Source organism: Manis pentadactyla, chromosome X (genome assembly GCF_030020395.1).
Source record: "Manis pentadactyla isolate mManPen7 chromosome X, mManPen7.hap1, whole genome shotgun sequence".
In the NCBI taxonomy this organism is placed as follows: Eukaryota; Metazoa; Chordata; class Mammalia; order Pholidota; family Manidae; genus Manis; species Manis pentadactyla.
The window spans coordinates 98,742,166-98,761,982 of record NC_080038.1 but is presented as its reverse complement, the minus strand read 5'-3'; the positions used below and the strand labels follow the sequence as shown (position 1 = coordinate 98,761,982).

Here is a 19,817-nt window from a genome sequence, read left to right as displayed (position 1 = left end):
TAGTTCATAATGCGTGATCAAAACCAAAAGTTTCTGTGATGACTGTCCTTGTACTGTTCACCATGTGAGAACTTATTCACTATGTAAGAATTTGTTCACCATGTAAGAACTTGTTCGTTATGCTTCAGAAGATTGGAGACTGACGAGAATTAGGCTTGGGGTGGATTAATGATTGTGCATTGAACATTGACTCCCCTATACAGAATTCTATTGTTGTTAACAACCATTTGATCAATAAATATGAGAGATGCCCTCTCAAAAAAAAAAAAAGTAAAATTTCTGCAGAGACATTTAGCATACACAAAATGAAATAAAAAACAAGTGACAAACTTCAAAAACATCTGTATATGGTATGAAAGACAAAAGTCTAACCACTTTAATATATCCATATCTATTATAAATCAGGATGGGAAAAAGAAACAGTTGAATCCAATTGAAACAATAGCATTATATTATATGATAAGATGGTTTATACTTACACAAGAATAAAGGATACTGGTGGAAAAAAAAAGTCCTTCATGCCTAAGATCTAAAGAATCTCTAATTAAGGCCCACAGTCCAAAAGTATCTACTGGAACCTTCTTTGGTCCGTGAGCAGCATAAAAAGTTTGTAATCCCTCTCCTACCTTATTCCATAAATCTATGTCTACTGTCCCTTCTCCTGGAAACCACGGGAGACTTCCTTAATAAAGTCTAAAAATCTTTCTAATTCGGGCTTCCCTACTATAATTCCCCTAATAGCCAATAATTTCTTCAACCTGCAGACATAAAGCTGTTTGCTGCCTGCCTGTCCCATATTGGAGTCCCAGAAAAATCACTTACCACGTCCACGTTGCTTGCGTGCCTCTTCTCTTGCGCATCTTCTCTAGTTACCCTGGCCAGGGCTTTCTCTTCTCGACGTGGTGGCCCTCACCTTCTCCCTCTCCTTCAGGTCCCTGTTTGGGCGCCACTTGACTCGGTCCGGCCGCACCGAGTCAAGCAGGTCCTGAAGTGCAGAAGGGGGGCAAAGAAAACAAAGACAGACAGAAAGAGCTGGGAGGGCTGATGCTCCTGCGCGTCGCCAGCAAAGCGTTATTCGAGTCCAGAGTATTTATACAGCAAGGAAGCACACTATTCCAGGAAATAGCATTATCCAATAGACAATCAAGCACAATATTGACGTCAGCGGTAGCCGGGCAAAGGTAGGCACAGCAGGGCTCCTTCAGTTGCTCATGGAATGCGTAAACAGGATGTTCTTTGTTCTCCATTCCCGCCACATCTGCAAGTGGGGGAAGGGCATAGCCCGCTCCCCACATTTACTAGACTGCCCCCTTCACCAAGTCCCCTGCACAAACCCCATTACAGTCAGATTATATTACTACACCCCATCAGCGTAGTTAAGGTGCTGTAGAATCACTACTTGTCTTCTCTGTGTTGTGCATCCCTCTCTATGCCCCGCCCCACATTATACATGCTAATTGTAAGGCCCCCTTTCTTTTCCCCACCCTTATCCCTTCCTTTGCACCCATCCTCCCCAGTCCCTTTCCCTTTGGTAACCGTTAGTCCATTCTTGGGTTCTGTGAGTCTGCTGCTGTTTTGTTCCTTCAGTTTTTCTTTGTTCTTATACTCCACATATGAGTGAAATCATTTGATACTTGTCTTTCTCCGCCTGGCTTATTTCACTGAGCATAATACCCTCTAGCTCCATCCATGTTGCTACAAATGGTAGGATTTGTTTTCTTCTTATGGCTGAATAATATAACATTGTGTATATGTACCACATCTTCTTTATCCATTCATCTACTGATGGACACTTAGGTTGCTTCCATTTCTTGGATATTGTAAATAGTGCAGCGATAAACATAGGGGTGCATCTGTCTTTTTCAAACTGGGCTGCTGCATGCTTAGGGTAAATTCCTAGAATTCCTGGGTCAAATGGTATTTCTATTTTGAGCATTTTGAGGAACCTCCTTACTGCTTTCCACAATGGTTGAACTAGTTTCCATTCCCACCAGCAGTGTAGGAGTGTTCCCCTTTCTCCACAACCTCGCCAATATTTGTTGTTGTTTGTCTTTTGGATGGTGGCAATCTTTACTGGTGTGAGGTGATATCTCATTTTGGTTTTAATTTGTATTTCTCTGATGATTAGCGATGTGGAGCATCTTTTCATATATCTGTTGGCCATCTGAATTTCTTCTTTGGAGAACTGTCTGTTCAGCTCCTCTGCCCATTTTTTAATTGGATTATTTGCTTTTTGTTTCTTGAGGTGTGTGAGCTCTTTATGTATTTTGGATGTCAACCCTTTATTGGATCTGTCATTTATGAGTATATTCTCCCCTACTGTAGGATACCTTTTTGTTCTATTGATGGTGTCCTTTGCTGTACAGAAGCTTTTCAGCTTTATATAGTCCCACTTGTTCATTTTTGCTTTTGTTTCCCTTGCCCGGGGAGATATGTTCATGAAGAAGTCGCTCATGTTTACATCTAAGAGATTTTTGCCTATCTTTTTTTTCTATGAGTTTTATGGTTTCATGACTTACATTCAGGTCTTTGATCCATTTCAAATTTACTTTTGTGTATGGAGTTAGACAATGATCCAGTTTCATTCTCTTACATGTAGCTGTCCAGTTTTGCCAGCACCATCTGTTGAAGAGACTGTCATTTCCCCATTGTATGTCCATGGCTCCTTTATTGTATATTAATTGACTATATATGCTTGGGTTAATATCTGGTCTCTCTATTCATTTCCACTGGTCTATGGATCTGTTCTTTTGCCAGTACCAAATTGTCTTGATTACTGTGGCTTTGTCCTAGAGCTTGAAGTTGGGAAGCAAGATCCCTCCTGCTTTACTCTTCCTTCTCAGGATTGCTTTGGCTATTTGGGGTCTTTTGTGGTTCCATATGAATTTTAGAACTATTTGTTCCAGTTCGTTGAAGAATGCTGTTGGTATTTTTATAGGGATTGCATTGAATCTGTAGATTGCTTTAGGCAAGATGGCCATTTTGACAATATTAATTCTTCCTCGCCAATAACATGGGATGAATTTCCATTTATTAGTGTCCTCTTTAATATGTCTTAAGAGTGTCTTGTAGTTTTCAAGGTATAGGTCTTTCACTTCCTTGGTTTATTTCCTAGGTATTTTATTCTTTTTGATGCAATTGTGAATAAAATTTTTTTCCTGATTTCTCTTTCTGCTAGTGTACTGCTCCTGTACATCTAACCATAAAAAAGATGAAAAAACTGAGAATCAGTTACTTATCTTAGACCCATCAGAGAACTGAGGTCACAAGGCAAATGACCACCCCAAATTCTGGAGCAAAGACAAATCCAGAGAAACACAGCCCATCTTTTCTTACATAAAGCAAAAACTGCTAGAGACATAATCAGGTAAGAACACTTAAATGGTAGTTTTGACAAACTGCTGGAGACTGAATGTGGTATAATATGAGACTGAGAAATCCCATGGGGACTTGCAGTCTTAGAGGTTTAGTGGACTTTACCCCCAGGAACTCCAGCAAGTTTTTGCAGTGAAAATCCCAGAAAGATCCCCTCATGGCTCTGGCAGTGTGAGAGAATGTATGTTCTTGTGAAATACACCCAGTACCTTGACCAGGTGAGGGAAAGGCATTCCTCCTATCCAGCCCACTCTGTTTCCATTCTCATGTAAGGGGGAGAAAGACTGTAAGAAACAATTGTGAAGGTCATAGCCCAGAGACACAGGCCCACAAGACTGGAATTAATTATGAAATTATAAAACACTTATCTGTCACCATGGTAACACTATACTGGATAATGTGTACAGTATAGTAACAGCAGACTATAAAGCTGAAAGAGCTGCAAGGTACAGACTCTGGAAGGATTAGTTAGGTAAGCCCAAAGTTAAGAGGGAAGACAAAAATAAGAACTCTAGAGGCATTTGAAGAATCTGGCACCCACAGCTACGGCAACATTATGCACAGCCCAACTGCTAAAGCAGCTTAACATAAACCTTCTCAATAACAGTCTGTTTACCTCAGTTCCTATACCTAACCACATCATATGCAGCTTTCAATACAAAATTATAAGGCATGCTAACAGGCAAGGAAAAGCACAGTTTGAGGATACAAACCAAGCATTAGAACCAGATTCAGAAATAATGCGGTGTTTGGAATTATCCGGGAATTTAAAATCGGTATCATTAATACGGTAACAGTTCTAATGGACTAGCCAGGTGTGTATGTCAAGTGGCCGGGATCCAAGCGGGTTCTAATCCCTGCCACGTTTCCACACTGCCAAAGATGATGAGAGCTTCTATGTGACCGCAAGAGGAGACTGGACAGACAGAACAGAGGAAGAGGAGCCAGGACCGGCCCTACCGGGTGCCTGACACTAACTGTGGGGCAACAGACAGGGAGGATTGTTATGACCCGGTGCGGGTCCTGACAGGGAAAGGCCTTCTCTCTCCGGCAACCGGGGGACCCGCGAAATGGCAAAGTGTGTTACCACTTCGAGCACTGAGTAAACAGCAGTGTGGCAGGAAGAATGAGTGAGCGCAGACTGGTGGTTGGTCCCCTCAGGTTAGAGGGCTAGGTCTGCCTTCGTTTATTACAGAGGCAGTGGTGAGGCCTCCACGGGCGCCCCCGCCCACCTTCCTCCCCTCCGCGGCTCCGCGAAGCCGTGAAAGAACTTGGGCGGGCCACCCCAAACCTTCGGGGGCGGTCTGGCCTTACAGCGTCCCTCCCCTGCCGGCCAGTGGTCCTTGCAGCCCCTCTCCCCTCAGCGTCCAGGAAGGACGGGGGCGGCGGGCATGCACCGAGCAGTCTGAGGGTTCGCGCGCACACACCGAGGGGCGGTTGGTATCCTTCCGCTGCTCCCGCCAAAGCGTCACTGCCGGCTTCCCGATCCAGGCACCTGCCCCCTCCCCCACCAACCGCCCGCCCGCCCCCTCCCCCACCAACCGCCCGCCCGCCCCCTGTATTGTGGTGGCAGAAGGTGGGAGCGGTCGCCACGCAGGGGCCCGCGGCGCTCTCCTGAGGCCGTGCCGGCTGGTGTTAGCCCGCCCCTCAGGCTGGGGCTCCTCCCAGCCCCGCCCCCTCCGGGTCGGAACTACGGTGGGCCTGGGAGGGGGCGTCGAGCTCATTCGTGCCGTATCCCTCCGCCCCCCTTCCCGACACCGTCGCCGCGAGCGGTTCGTGCCGCAGCCTGCGCAGCCCCTGCCCCGTTTGGTGCAGCGGTGTGGGGGCCGGGACGCCTCTTTGCGATTCCGAGCGCACCGAAGGCGGTGGGAATCCGAGCGAGGAGCCCGGAGAGGAGGGGGAGGCCGACGACCCGGGCCCTGAGCCTGCAAAGGCAAGTGCGAGTGTGGTGGGGGGCGGGGGTGGGGTGGCCGGGGTGGCCCCGTGGCTCCGCCCTCTCGCTCGGCTTACAGCCCGCGCCCCAGACCCTGGCAGCCTGGCGAGGAGGCGGTGATTGTGTCGGAGCCGGCGCCTGATAGAGGTGCGCAGCGCAGGGAGATCCCTGGCAAGGAGGCGGAGGCGACCGGCGCAGGCCGGGCCCGGGTGGCAGAGTCGGGCCGGAGAGGCACCCTCGGATCCTGTGGAGGCGAACGGCGCCGGCCACTACCCGGCCAGCTTTCCCGCGACCCGCGCTCGACGGTGTCTGTGCCGGGAGAAGACTGGGGTGGGAGGCCGCTGCGGGAGAAATGGCGGAGCGGGAGCTGCGGTGGGGGGCGCCCGGGGAGCCCGCCGGGGCGGGGGCGGGGTGGCGTCCGAGCTCTGTGCCGAGCTGGCGGGAGCGGGGGACGGGGGCTACTGCGGGCCCTGATGCTGCAAAGGGGCCTGTTGGGCCCCGGGTCCTGCGTGCTTTCCCTTCTCGCAGGCGCCTCGTTGATGCCCAAGTCTCCTGTCTGCGCGGTAGGTCTGGCAGTTTCAGCTGAAGGGGAACTGAGGGGGTCTGTTGCAGAGATAAAATGTTGATCCACGTAACACCTTTGTTATTGCCTTCTTGCACCTTATTTAAGTTATTTACATTTTGCACCCAGTGAAGTCAAGCAGATGACTGTTAGGTTTCATCAACTTTCACAGGAAGGGTCCATGTAAATACTATTGTATAAACTTACTTTTCTTGTTGAGTATTTGTTTTCTCTGCATCCCAGCCCACTTTAATGTGTTGAGGTGTGGGAATGGCGATTCAGAATATAGAGGAATGTTTTCTGAAGGGTCAGTTGAGATTGCATGAAGTCAGTTTTCAATTTCTGGTTCTGGAAACCTGATCTCCATCTCCATCCACTCCTCACAGCCTCTCTCATTTTGTTTGGTACCTAAGCAGGCCCACGGAAGATTTTGTGAAGTTCCTGAGGGGAGGATACCCGAGGAACAATGGGAGTTGAGAGACATTTATTTGCTTATTTTCTTATTCTTGAAAAGGGGGTGTTAGGACCTGAATTCTAGGTATTTGTTCGTTAACCTGATATTTTTCTACCATTGTCAACATATTTTCTTGGTGCTTTGCTGGATGCCCCTTTCTCTTGCTGTAGGCCTGGAATCTTCTCCAGCTAGAGAACTGTACTTTGGTGGGAAGGATACTGTCTCCTGAGGACCATTGCTGTGTGGGCTGGCTTCTGTAGGTGGTGAATGAGGTAGGATCTTTGTATGCATGGGGAAGGGTAAAGGGCAGGGCCATGCAAAGTTCGTACTGAAATAATAGTTGCCATTGTGTTCACTGCCTGCTTCCTAAATACAGTTGTTCCACTACCTCCTATTGCACTTCACTTTGGTCCAGGAGGAGTTGTGATTTCTGCTGGGAAAATGACTGTCCTTAGAGTTGGGAGGTGGTGTAATTAGACAAATTTCAGGCTGTGAGGGATTGGATGAATCATTTGGGAAGGAGCAGACAGGTGGGAGACAGTTAACTTGACCTTTATATACAAAAGCATATGTTACTGTACCTGTCAGGTGTTGGGCCATCTCGCTCTATTTTTTCTCCTTTGCCTTTTTGTCTGTCCACAGGTTTGTTCCTTTTTAGGTTCCTATAGATAAGAGTGTATCAATCATACCTTAATAAAAAAAAAGAAATCTATAGGTAGCTGGTCACTTTGATTTAATTAAGAAAGAGGATAAAAACTGTTCATTGAGATCTAAGCTGAGTGTGAGCATGAGCACCCCTATTGACTGGGGATGGGGAGACCAGATCATATTTTAGAACCATTGTCTTCCAGCATTCCAGATACCTCTGCCCTCACATTTGTGTATAGGAAGTGTGAGTGAGGTGAGCCAGGATTGTGTCTATAGGGTTATTGATAGATACCCGGGAAATGGGGAGGGAAGCCAGCCATAAGGAGGACCAAGGAGGCCAGAAACATTATATAGCAAAAGCTCTAGACTTGGAAAGGCAGGTATTGAGTTTAGAAACCAGAGTGCATGTCGGTATGCCAAATCCCAAAATTCCAGTTTCTCTTGTACTTTTGTCCATAGGTCTGCCTGAGTTGGCTGTAGGGCTTACCAACACTGGAAGCCAGCAAGGAAGGAGGATAAAATTGCACCAGATCAGTACAGGTTGGTGTGAGGCCTACCTGGATAGGCCTATAGAGTAGAGTATAGTATATACCAAAGAGGCTGAGTACTCTTCAGCCTCTCTCACTTTCAGCAAGATCCCCATCATCCCTATTCCTATTTGATGCGAGAAAAGAATGTGGTAGTACCTGGCCAGGACATTGTTAGACATTAATGGAAGTGTAGAAGGGTTAAAATAAGATAACAGAGATTTTTACCATTCTGTTTTTTCCATGCAGTCCATCTCTACTCTCTCATGTCCTGTGTGGCTGTCTTCACAGAGAAGCATATTTGGAAGAGACCAAAGCCCATTTCTCTTTTCTACCTCAGATCCATCTCCAGCAATGGCTATGGTGGCCTTGGAGTGGCAGAAGAGCATCACTTTCAACAGGTCTGCACTCAGGAACCATCATCTTCCCTCAGCCTGAGTGCCTATGCCCTTTATATCATTGACATAGCTCATGCGTTTGGAAAAGGGACTGTGTGACTTGCTGAACTAACACTTGGCTCTAAGTCTTGTTACAAAGTTTATCTTTGGCCCAGTAAAAGAGCCTTAAGACACGTCGAAAATCTAGGCCAAGACTGTATAGGGCTATCTATATAACTGGGCTTTTCAGCCATGGCAAGGGGTAAGAATGAGGGTAGAAAGAAGGCCAAAACTGAAAAAAGAGCTGGTGTAGATGCTAATGAAAGGAGGGAGGCTACCTGTATAGTCACACCCAGAGCCAAGACTCAGGCAAAACCAATACCCAAGGCAGGGTCTCAGGCACATGGACTAGCAGAGATGAAGGCAGTATCTAAGAACAGGATTATCACTGAGATGAAGGAAGGAGGCCTGGCAGATTTCAGTCCCAAAGCTGAAAATGAGGCCACTAGAGTGTCTCAGTTGTGTTCTGTTGCTGAGGCTAGTGCTGAATCCAGGTCAACATGTAAAGATAAGGCTGGTATTGATGCCTGGTTTTGGGTGGGGCAAGAAGCCAATGTTGGTTCCTGGTTCTGGAGTGGAGAAGAGGCTGGTAATCGTTCCAGAGCTAAGGATGAAAATAAAGCTGATACTGGTCCCCTGTCCTGTGCTGAGAAGTTGGAGCCTGTGGCTAGGGCCAGCTGCAAGGGTAGGCCAGGGGCTGAAGAGGAGGAGGAAGAGAACGTTATTGGGAACTGGTTTTGGGATGGAGATGAAACTAGTTTTGACCTTAATCCGAGACCTGTGAGCAGGATAGTTAGGCCCCAGCCTGTGGATGAAATTAATGAAAAAAATAGGCCTAAGGACTGGTCTGAGGTAACCATCTGGCCCAAAGCCCCTGCTGTAACTCCAGCAGTGTTAGGATTTAGATCCCAAGTCCCATTTGAGACAAAGCCTCCTTCATATATTGTCCTGGCCTCAGCTGAGGAAAATACCCATTCTTTGCCTGAGGCAACAGTGTGCCCTTCTCAGAGCACTGCCTTATGCTCACAACCTGTCCCTGAGTACCCATTTGGTTCTGACCCTTGCATCCAGACCATAGAGGAGATTAGACGCCAAATCCGGGTCAGGGAGGGGAATGGAATTAAACCATTTGCTTGCCCTTGCAAAATGGAATGCTACATGGGTTCTGAGGAATTTGAAAAACTTGTTACTTTACTTAGGTCAACTACTGATCCCCTCATTCATAAAATAGCTCAAATAGCAATGGGCATCATTAATGTTCATCCATTTGCCCAACAGTTCATTAATGAGGTGGGTGTAGTGACGCTTATTGAAAGCTTGCTCAGTTTTCCTTCCTCTGAAATAAGAAAAAAAGCCATAATTACTCTGAATCCTCCTGGAGACGAGAGACAATGTAAGATTGAATTACATATTAAGCATATGTGTAAGGAAACCATGTCCTTTCCCTTGAACTCACCCGGACAGCAATCTGGATTAAGGATACTAGGACAATTGACTACCAACTCTGACCATCACCACATTGTTGCCAATTATTTTTCAGAGCTTTTCTACCTACTATCCCAGGCAAATCATAAAACCAGAAATCTTGTTTTGAAAGTACTTTTGAATATGTCTGAAAATCCAGTTGCAGCCAGAGACATGATCAATACAAAGGCATTAGCAACATTAAAACTCATATTTAACCAGAAAGGGGCAAAAGCCAATCTCGTTAGTGCCATGGCCATATTTATTAACATAAAGGAGCATATCAGAAAGGGCTCAATTGTAGTCGTTGATCACTTGAGTTATAATACACTCATGGCCATTTTCCATGAAGTTAAAGTGATTATTGAAACAATGTAAAATGAGCCAGAAACAACACTTTGAACAATCTCCAAACTCCAATAGGCTGTCTGTTCCCAAAAAGCCTAGCATAATGTTTTGGTTATTTCAGTGCACATTAAAATTACATCTTAAACATGATATTACCCATGAAAGTCTCTAGGTTGGAGCTATACCATTTTGGGGGTATCAAATTAACATTACATTGTGACCAGAAAACATCTGTTTATTTTTATCTTGTGTAGATGGGGAACTTTTTAACATTTTACGTAAGCAGATAGTGAACCAGTTCACCATTAGCTAATTTGTTCATTAGTATCTGCTTAGATTCATTTGTAGCTGCAAATGGCAAAAAAAATCCTTGAATTTATAATCTAGTTAAAGATATGCTTATACACACACAAAGATAATAATACACACATGCATTCATACACTTACTGCCAAATATGCATTCTTAATAAGTAGGAAAACGGGTGTTGCTGTAGGCTATTTAATGTAAGAGAAGAATTACTGTTTTTCTCTTTATTCTACCTACATTAGCTAACTCATTTTACCACAAATAGCCCTGAATCTCAGATTAAGATGTGATACTTGTTTTTCTGTTTTGCCACTACATTTATAACTCTTCTATTGTTAGACCATTTTATTTATGTGAAAGTCATTTCACAGAAAAGAAAGGAAGTAGAGGAATGCAGATAGCCTTTGCTGAGTACCTGCTCACGTCACATACTGTGTTGGCACTATATTGTAGAGCTTTTTTTCCCTCTTCTCACAGTGGTCCTATGAGCTAGGTACTGGTATTTTTTTTTAATTATAACTCAATATACTGCATCACCTACAATGAGAATTAGGGAGGTTACTTTTTCCTAGATACCACAGCAGGCAGATAGCATAGCTGTTTGTCTGGTAACATGTTTATCATACCAAACCCACCCTCTACAGTACCTTATACTCGTCTTTGACTTTTTAGGTGGTGGGTTTAAGGCTAAAATTGGTTTAATAATTCAGTTTTGCTGTAGATTCTGTCCCTGCAGTCTTACAATTCTAGTTTCCTCCAAATGCACATGTCCATTAGTCATTTGGTTAAACCTGGTTGGAGGTCAGGAGAAAAGTCTGGGTGAGTGTATGGATTTGAAGTGGCAGTGACTGAGAAACAGCAGGTGCCCCAAACTGTTCAATGAATAAGATGTAGATTTATTTAGAGTCATCCCCAAATGTAATTTGCCATATGTCCTTTTTTTTTCCATCAAAGAACTGGAATGATTCTGTGTGTTGTTTCATACATTACATTGAAAAAGATAATTGCTTTCTTACTCTTCACAAAGTCATACCTTAATTTTTTTAACATTTATAAATTATCCTCTTTACATATGAAAAATCAAAAAGCTCCATCTTTTACTACTGGGTAAGCCTACTTTCTGCATTTGTACCAGCTAAAACTACAGGATAAATCTAATTGGAGAAATTTAGATCCAGAACTGCAGCTTTATCAACACAGAACAAGAAAGCTAAGAGAGAAGCTGTTACCTCAAGCTACGTGGTAGTAATACCTAGAAGTCTGTATGCTCCAGAAAGCATTCCCAGGGGTTGTGGGCTATGACTATCCTCTAACACTCACGGTTGGAATTAAAACTCCTGGTCTGAGCTCATGAGAATTTCTCTGTGAAAATACTGAGTTATATGCTTTAAGATTTTTAAAGAGTTAAAAAACTAAAACAAGGTCATATGTAAATAATTGTTTAATTGTTTGTAACTTGCTTTTAATATTATTTGTAACTATATTGCAAACATCTTTCCATGTCAATAAATATATTTCTACAACATACTTTTGAATCACTTCATACTGAATCACTTCATGTTTTTCCTTTGTTAACAGTTGTTGCATAGTGCCCTAGTCTTTCATTGCAAATCCTCTTAATGAACAATATGCACAAATTTATTCTTTTGTAAAAACAGTACTATAGTATTCCACAACTTGTCTTTTCATCTTTATAATTACCTGTCCAATTTAGTATTATACAGCTCTGCTTCATGATTTTACTTAATATTTGAGATACAATTGGTATAATTAAATTATACATATTTAAAGTATACAATTTGTTTTTTTTCTTTTTTTATATTGAGGTACATAAAATGCACAAATCTTAGTGCATGAAATCTTGATAAATTTTGACTTGTATATACTCATGTAACCATCACCCAGATCAAGATATCAAACATTCTAATTTCCCCCCTTTAGCCATCACCCTGCTTCTCCTTCCCAATGGCAACCACCAGTCTGTTCTTTGTGACTAATTCTGTTTCTGTTTTGTTCATTTGTTTTTAGATTCCACATATAAGTGAAATCATGGGTATTTGTCTTTCTCTCGCCTATTTCACTTAGCATAATACCGTCTAAGTCCATCCATATTGCAAATGGCAAGATTTCATTCTTTTGTATGGCTGAGTAATATTGCATTGTATATATGTATCACATCTTCCTATTGATGGACGTTTAGGTTGTTTCCATATTTTCACTGTGGTAAATAATGCTGTGATAAATATAGCAGTACATTTATGTTTTCAGATTAATGATTTTATTTCCTTTGTGTGAATTTCCAGAAGTGAAATTGCTGGGTTATATGGTATTTCTATTCTCAGTTTTTATGAGAAACCTCCATACTCCTTTTCATTGGGGCTGCACTCATTTGCAGTCCCACCAGCAATGTACAAGAGTTCCTTCTTCTCCACATACTTGCCAATACCTGCTTTATCTTGCCTTGTTTATAACAGCCATTCTGACTGGCATTGAGTGATAACCTCATTTTGGTTTCCATTGGCATATCCCTGAGCAATGGTTTTGAGTATCTTTTCATGTGTCTCTTGGCCACCTGTGTATCTTTGGAAAAATGTCTGTTCAGGTCTTCTGCCCATTTTTTAATCAAATTGCTTGTCTTTCTGGTGTCGAGTTGTATGACTTCTTTATATATTTTGGAAATTAGCCTCTTATTTGATACATTGTTCATAAATATATTCTCTCATATGGTAGGTTGCCTTTTCATTATGTTGATCGTTTCCTTTGCTGTGAAGTTGTAGTTTGATGTAGTCCCACTTGTTTATTTTAGGTTTTGAATCCCTTGTCTCGGGGCACATACTCAGAAAAAAACTGCTAACAGTGATATTCATGAGTTTACTGCCTATGTTTTCTCCAGGAGTTTTATAGTTTCAGCTCTTATATTTAGTTCTTTAATCCATTTTGAGTTTATTTTTGTATATGGTATAAGACAGTGGTCCAGTTTCATTCTCTTGCATGTAGCTGCCCAGTTCTTCCAACACTAGTTATTGAAGAGATTGTGTTTTCCTCATTGTATATTGTTGCCTCCCTTGTCATATATTAACTGGCCATATATGTGTGGGTTTATTTCTGGGCTTTCTATTCTGTTTCACTGGTCTATATATCTGCTCTTGTGCCACCACCATACTGTTTTGATTACTGTAGCTTTGTAGTATAGTTTGAAATCAGGGCACTTGATACCCCCACCTTTGTTCTTCTTTCTCAGGATTGCTTTGTCTATTTAGGGTCTTTTGTAGTTCCATATGAATTTTAGAACTATTTGTTCTAGTTCAGTATAAAATGCTGTTGGTATTTTGATAGGGATTGCATTAAATCTGTAGATTGCTTTGGGCAAGATGGCTGTTTTAACAATTTTAATTCTTCCTATCCATGGAGTAGCTTTCATTTATTTGTGTCTCTTTAATTTCATTCATCAGGGTCTTATAGTGTTCATAGTGCAGGTCTTTCACCTCCTTGGTTAAATTTATTACTAGGTAATTTATTCCTTTTGATGCTATTGATATCTTAATTTCTCTTAGTTCATTATTTGTATATAGAAATGAAAAATTTCTGCATATTAATTTTGTATCTTGTGATTGTTTCTGAATTCATTTATTCTAATTAGAATTAGTTTCTTGGTGCAGTCATTGGGGTTTTTTATAATAGTATGTCATCTATACATAGTGACTATTTTACTTCTTCCTTACCAATTTGGATGTTTTTATTTATTTTTTGTCTGATTGCTGTGGCTAGGACCTCCAGTACTATGCTTAGTAGAAGTGGTGAGATCGGCCACCCTTGTCTTGTTCCTGATCTTAAAGGAAAAGCTTTTAGCTTTTTACCATTGACTATGATGTTAGCAGTGGGTTAGTCAAACACACATGAAGCCTTTATTATATTGAGGTGTTTTCCCTCTTTCCATTTTGTTGAGAGTTTTTAACATGAATAAATGCTGAATTGTGTCAAATGCTTTTTAAGCATCTGTTGAGTTGACCATGTGGTTTTTATCATTCCTTGTGTTAATGTGGTGTATCATGTTGATTTGAGGATACTGAACCGTCCTCGCATCCCTGGAATAAATCTCAGTTGGTTGTAATGAATGATCCTCTTCATGTATTTTTGAATTCCATTGGCTAATATTTTGTTGAGGATTTTTGCATCTGTGTTTATCAGGGATATTCGTCTGTAATTTTCTTTGTAGTGTCTTTGGTTTTGGTATCAAGGTGATGCTGGCCTAAAAGTGATTTTGGAAGCTTTTCTTCCTCTCCAGTTTTTTGGAATAGTTTGAGTAGGACAGTTATTAGCTCTTGAATGTTTGGTAAAATTCTCCTGTAAAGCCATGTGGTCCTGGTATTCTATTTGTAGGGAGTTCAATTTGATAAGTTTTGACATAGATATGTGCACACATGAAGCTATCACCATAATCAAAGCAAATACATCCATCACCTTTAAAAATTTCTTCATGCCTCTTTATAATCCTTCCATCCCATCTTTCCCTATGTCTCCCCATCCCTAGTCAACCACTGGTCTGTTTTCTGGCATCATAGAATCATTTTCATTTGCTGTGATTACATATAAATTGAATCATACATTCTTTTTGGGGCAGGGGTTCTGGATTCATTCAGCATAATTTTTGAGATCCATCAATGTTGTTATGTGTATCAATATTTAATTGCCTTTTATTGCCAAGTGATACTCAGTTCTGCCACAGTTTGTTTATCCATCCACCTGTTGATGAGCAATTGGGTTGTTTCCAGATTTGGATTATTACAAATAAGGCTACTATGAACATGTGTGTACAACTGTTTCTATGGACATCACACTTTGCTTTTGCTTTTGGGCAAATACCTGGGAAGGGGATGGTTGGATTTTATGGTAGGTATATATTTCACTTTTACATTTTCCAAAGCAGTGGCAGTATTTTATATTCCTGAAGCAGTATGTGAAAGTTCTGGTTCTTCTACATCATTGTTGACACTTAGAACAGTCTTTTTAATTTTAGCAATATCTCATCTTAGTTCTAATTTGAATTCTCTAATGACTAATGATGTTGAACATCTTTCACATGCATACTTGCCATCCATATATCTTGAGTAAACTTTGTGTAAACCTTTTACCCTTTTTAAATTGGGTGCTTCATTTTTTAAATTTTTATTTTAATTATTTTTATTTTCAAATGTACATCACAGTGGTTCAACAGTCCCCCACCCCCATCAACTCCCCTCGCCTTTGATTACCACTAGGCACTTCTCAGTGTATATGAGTCTAATGCTGTTTTTTCCTTCTGTTTTGCTTTTTTTATATATTCCACAAATAAGCTAAATCATATGGTATTTGTCTTTTTCTGCCTGGCTTATTTCACTGACAAAGTACCCTCTAGATCCATCCATCCTGCAAATGACAGGATTTATTTTCTTTTTATGGCTAAATAATATTCCATTATGTAATTGTACCACCTCTTTATCAATTCATCTATTGAAGGACACTTGGGTTGCTTCCATATCTTGGCTATTACAAACAGTGTGGTAATAAACATAGGGGTGCGTATATCTTTTCAAATCAGGGAATTAGTTTTCTTTGGGTAAATTCCTAGGGGTGGAATTACTGGGTGAAATGGTATTTCTGTTTTTAGTTTTTTGAGGAACCTCCATATTGCTTTCCACAGTGGCTGAACTAATTTACATTACAACTAACAGTATAGGAGGGTACCCCTTTCTCCTAATCCTTGTCAGCATTTGTTGTTTCTTGTCTTTTGGATGTTGGCCATCCTAACTGGTGTGAGGTGATATCTCACTGTGGTTTTGATTTGCATTTCCCTGATGATTAGTGATGTGGACATTTTCATGTACCTGTTAGCCCTTTGTATTTCTTCTTTGGAGAAGTGTCTGTTCAGGTCCTCTGCCCATTTTTTTATTTGAATTATTTGTTTTTTGGGTGTTGACGTGTATGAGTTTTTATATATTTTGGATGTTAACCCATTATCAAATGAGTCATTTACGAATATATTTCTTATATTGTACAATGCCTTTTTGTTCTACTGATTATGGTGTCCTTTGCTGTAAAGCAGCTTTTTAGTTTGATGTAGTCCCATTTGTTCATTTTTCCTTTTCTTTCCCTTGCCTATGGAGATGCATTCAAGAAAAAGTTGCTCATGTTTATATTCAAGAGATTTTTGCCTATGTTATCCTATTCTAAGAGTTTTATGGTTTCATGACTGACATTCAGGTCTTTGAAACATTTCAAATTTACTTTTGAGTATGGAGTTAGACAATAATCCAGTTTCATTCTCTTACATGTAGCTGCCCAGTTTTGCCAACACCAGTTGTTGAAGAGGCTGTCATTTCCCCACTGTATATACATAGCTCCTTTATCATATATTAATTGGCCATATATGTGTGAGTTTATATCTAGGCTCTCTATTCTGTTCCATTGATCTATAAATCTGTTCTTATGCCAGTACCAAATTGCTTTGATTACTGTGGCTTTGTAGTAGAGCTTGAAGTTGAGGAGGGTAATCCCCCACCCCCCAAAGCCTTATTCTTCCTTTACAGGATTGCTTTGGATATTCAGGGTCTTTTGTTGTTCCATATGAATTTTGGAACTATTTGTTGTAGTTCGTTGAAGAATGATGTTGGTATTTTTTTTTAATTTTTATTTAGGTATCATTAATCTACAATTACATGAAGGACATTTATGTTTACTAGGCTCCCCACTTCAACAAGTCCCCCCCACATCCCCATTCACAGTCACTGTCCATCAACAAAGTAAGATATTGCAAAATCACTACTTGTCACCAAGTTCACAGTCACTGTCCTTCAACATAGTGAGATGCTTTAAAATCACTACTTGTCTTCTCTGTGTTGCACAACCCTCCCCGTGCCCCCCCCAACACTATACATGCTAATCGTAATGCCCCCTTTCTTTTTTTCCCGCCCTTATCCCTCCCTTCCCACCCTTTCTCCCCAGTCCCTTTCCCTTTGGTAACTATTAGTCCATTCTTCGGTTCTCTGCTTCTGCTGCTGTTTTGTTCCTTCAGTTTCTTTTGTTCTTCTACTCCACATATGAGTGATACCATTTGGTACTTGTCTTTCTCCACCTGGCTTATTTCACTGAGCATAATACCCTCTAGCTCCATCCATGTTGTTGCGAATGGTAGGATCTGTTTTTTTCTTATGGCTGCGTAATATTCCATTGTGTATATGTACCACATCTTCTTTCTTCATTCATCTACTCATGGACATTTAGGTTTCTTCCATATCTAGGCTATTGTAAATAGTGCAGCGATAAACATAGGAGTGCATCTGTCTTTTTCAAACTGGAGTGCTGCATTCTTAGGATAAATTCCTAGAAGTGGAATTCCTGGGTCAAATGGTATTTCTATTTTGAGTATTTTGAGGAACCTCCATACTGTTTTCCACAATGGTTGAACTAATTTACATTCCCACCAGCAGTGTAGGAGGGTTCACCTTTCTCCACAATTGCGCCGACATTTGTTGTTGTTTGTCTTTTGGATGGTAGCCATCCTTACTGGTGTGAGATGATATCTCATTGTGGTTTTAATTTGCATTTCTATGATGACAAGCGATGTGGAGCATCTTCTCATGTGTCTGTTGGCCATCTGAATTTCTTCTTTAGAGAACTGTCTATTCAGCTCCTCTGCCCATTTTTTAATTGGATTATTTGCTTTTTGTTTGTTGAGGTGTGTGAGCTCTTTATATATTTTGGATGACAAGGCTTTATCGGATCTGTCATTTACAAATATATTCTCCCATACTGTAGGATACCTTTTTGTTCTCTTGGTGGTGTCCTTTCCTGTACAGAAGCTTTTCAGCTTGATATAGTTCCACTTGTTCATTTTTGCTTTTGTTTCCCTTTCCGGGAGAGATATGTTCATGAAGAAGTCACTCATGTTTATGTCCAAGAGATTTTTGCCTATGTTTTTCCTAAGAGTTTTATGTTTTCATGACTTACATTCATGTCTTTGATCCATTTTGAATTTATTTTTGTGTATGGGATTAGACAATGATCCAGTTTCATTCTCTTACATTTGATTGTCCAGTTTTGTCAACACCAGCTGTTGTGAAGAGGTTGTCATTTGCCCATTGTATGTCCATGGCTCTTTTATTGTATACTATTGACCATATACATTTGGGTTAATATCTGGACTCTCTATCGTGCTTAAGGGTTTTTTATATGCAATACCATGTCATCTGCAAACATGGACAGTTTGACTTCTTCCTTACCAATCTGGATGCCTTTTATTTCTTCGTTTTGTCTGATTGCTGAGGCTAGGACCTCCAGAACTATATTGAATAAAAGTGGGGAGAGTGGGCATCCTTGTCTTGTTCCCAATATTAAAGGAAAAGCTTTCACCTTCACATTGTTCAATATAATGTTGAGTGTGGGTGTGTCATATATGGCCTTCATTATGCTGTGGTACTTGCCCTCTATACCCATTTTGTTGAGAGTTTTCATTATGAATGGATGTTGAATTTCCTCTAATGCTTTTTCAGCATCTATGGAGATAATCATGTGGTTTTTGTCCTTTTTGTTGATATGGTAGATGGTGTTGATGGATTTTCAAATGTTGTACCAGCCTTGTATCCCTGGAATTAATTCCACTTGATCATGGTATATGATCTTTTTGATGTATTTTTGAATTTGGTTTGCTAATATTTTGTTGAGTATTTTTGTATCTATGTCCATCAGGGATTTTGGTCTGTAATTTTCTTTTTTTGGTGGTGTTTTTGCCTGGTTTTGGTATTAGAGCTATCTTGGCCTCATAGAATGATTTTGGAAGCATTCCCTCCTCTTCTACTTTTTGGAAAAAATTTTAAGGAGGATGGGTATTAGGTCTTCACTAAATGTTTGATAAAATTCAGCAGTCAAACATTCTGGCCCAGGTGTTTTGTTCTTAGGTAGTTTTTTGTTTACCAGTTCAATTTCCTTGCTTGTAATTGGTCTATTCAGATTTTCTGTTTCTTCCTTGGTCAGCCTTGAAAGGTTGTATTTTTCTAGAAAGTTGTCTGTTTCTTCTAGGTTATCCAGTTTGTTACCATATAATTTTTCATAGTATTCTCTAGTAATTCTTTGTATTTCTGTGGTGTCTGTAGTTGCCTGGATCCATGCTACTCAAGCTGTGTAGCAAAGCTCAGGCTGGAGGAATACCCCCACAAGGCAGGGGCCTTCACAGCTGGCTCCCCCTATTACCCACCTTGATTTTGTTTTTCTCCATTATACTATTGACTTTGCTTGTACTTGCCTTTTTGCCAATGGTTAACTAACCTTTGCTGAGCAGTGTGGAAAGGATAAGAACATAAGTTTCCCAGAAACTTTTCAGGACAGTGCTCCTAAAGAATAGAATACGTAGGGGCCAGATGGTGATCTTGGCATAAAATACCGAAACCTACTGTACTGTTAGTTAGTCAAACATTGACTGCCCCATCTCCAATAAATGGGAATGCCCCCCTTTTTTATTACAATGCTAGTGAAATTTGTGATGAAGAGTTTTATAGGAAAATTAGAGAAATAGAGTTATGGGGGAATACTGGATGGAATAACCCTGTCTGACACTTAATCAATCTTCTCATGTTTTCTTCCCTCTTCTATTTCTATAGTTTTTCTTCTTCCTTCCTAATTACAACCCTTTACTAGAATTTGTCCCTCATCAGTGAAATTACCAAGTACCATAATTCTTCCAAGTGGTAAAGATAACGCAAGACAAGTGCTGGGCATAGAAGCCACGGA

The 19,817-nt window shown here is 41.0% G+C and overlaps 1 protein-coding gene across 4 annotated transcripts in view; it reads left to right on the top strand.

The window, feature by feature from the left end:
- GPRASP3 (G protein-coupled receptor associated sorting protein family member 3) overlaps positions 1–11,582 on the top strand; it is a 37,475-nt gene extending 25,893 nt beyond the window's left edge. Inside the window, exons 2-4 of one of the 4 annotated variants that reach the window (XM_057495959.1) lie at positions 6,495–6,596; positions 7,432–7,512; positions 7,749–11,582. In XM_057495959.1, coding sequence (XP_057351942.1) covers positions 8,129–9,778 — 1,650 coding nt within the window. In that variant the 5' untranslated portion in view covers positions 6,495–6,596; positions 7,432–7,512; positions 7,749–8,128 and the 3' untranslated portion in view covers positions 9,779–11,582. Of the gene's footprint in view, positions 1–5,399; positions 6,597–7,431; positions 7,513–7,748 lie in introns of those variants that run through there. The other 3 variants (XM_036883862.2, XM_036883863.2, XM_036883864.2) reach the window with 3 other exon arrangements.
- Positions 11,583–19,817: the final 8,235 nt, after the last annotated feature.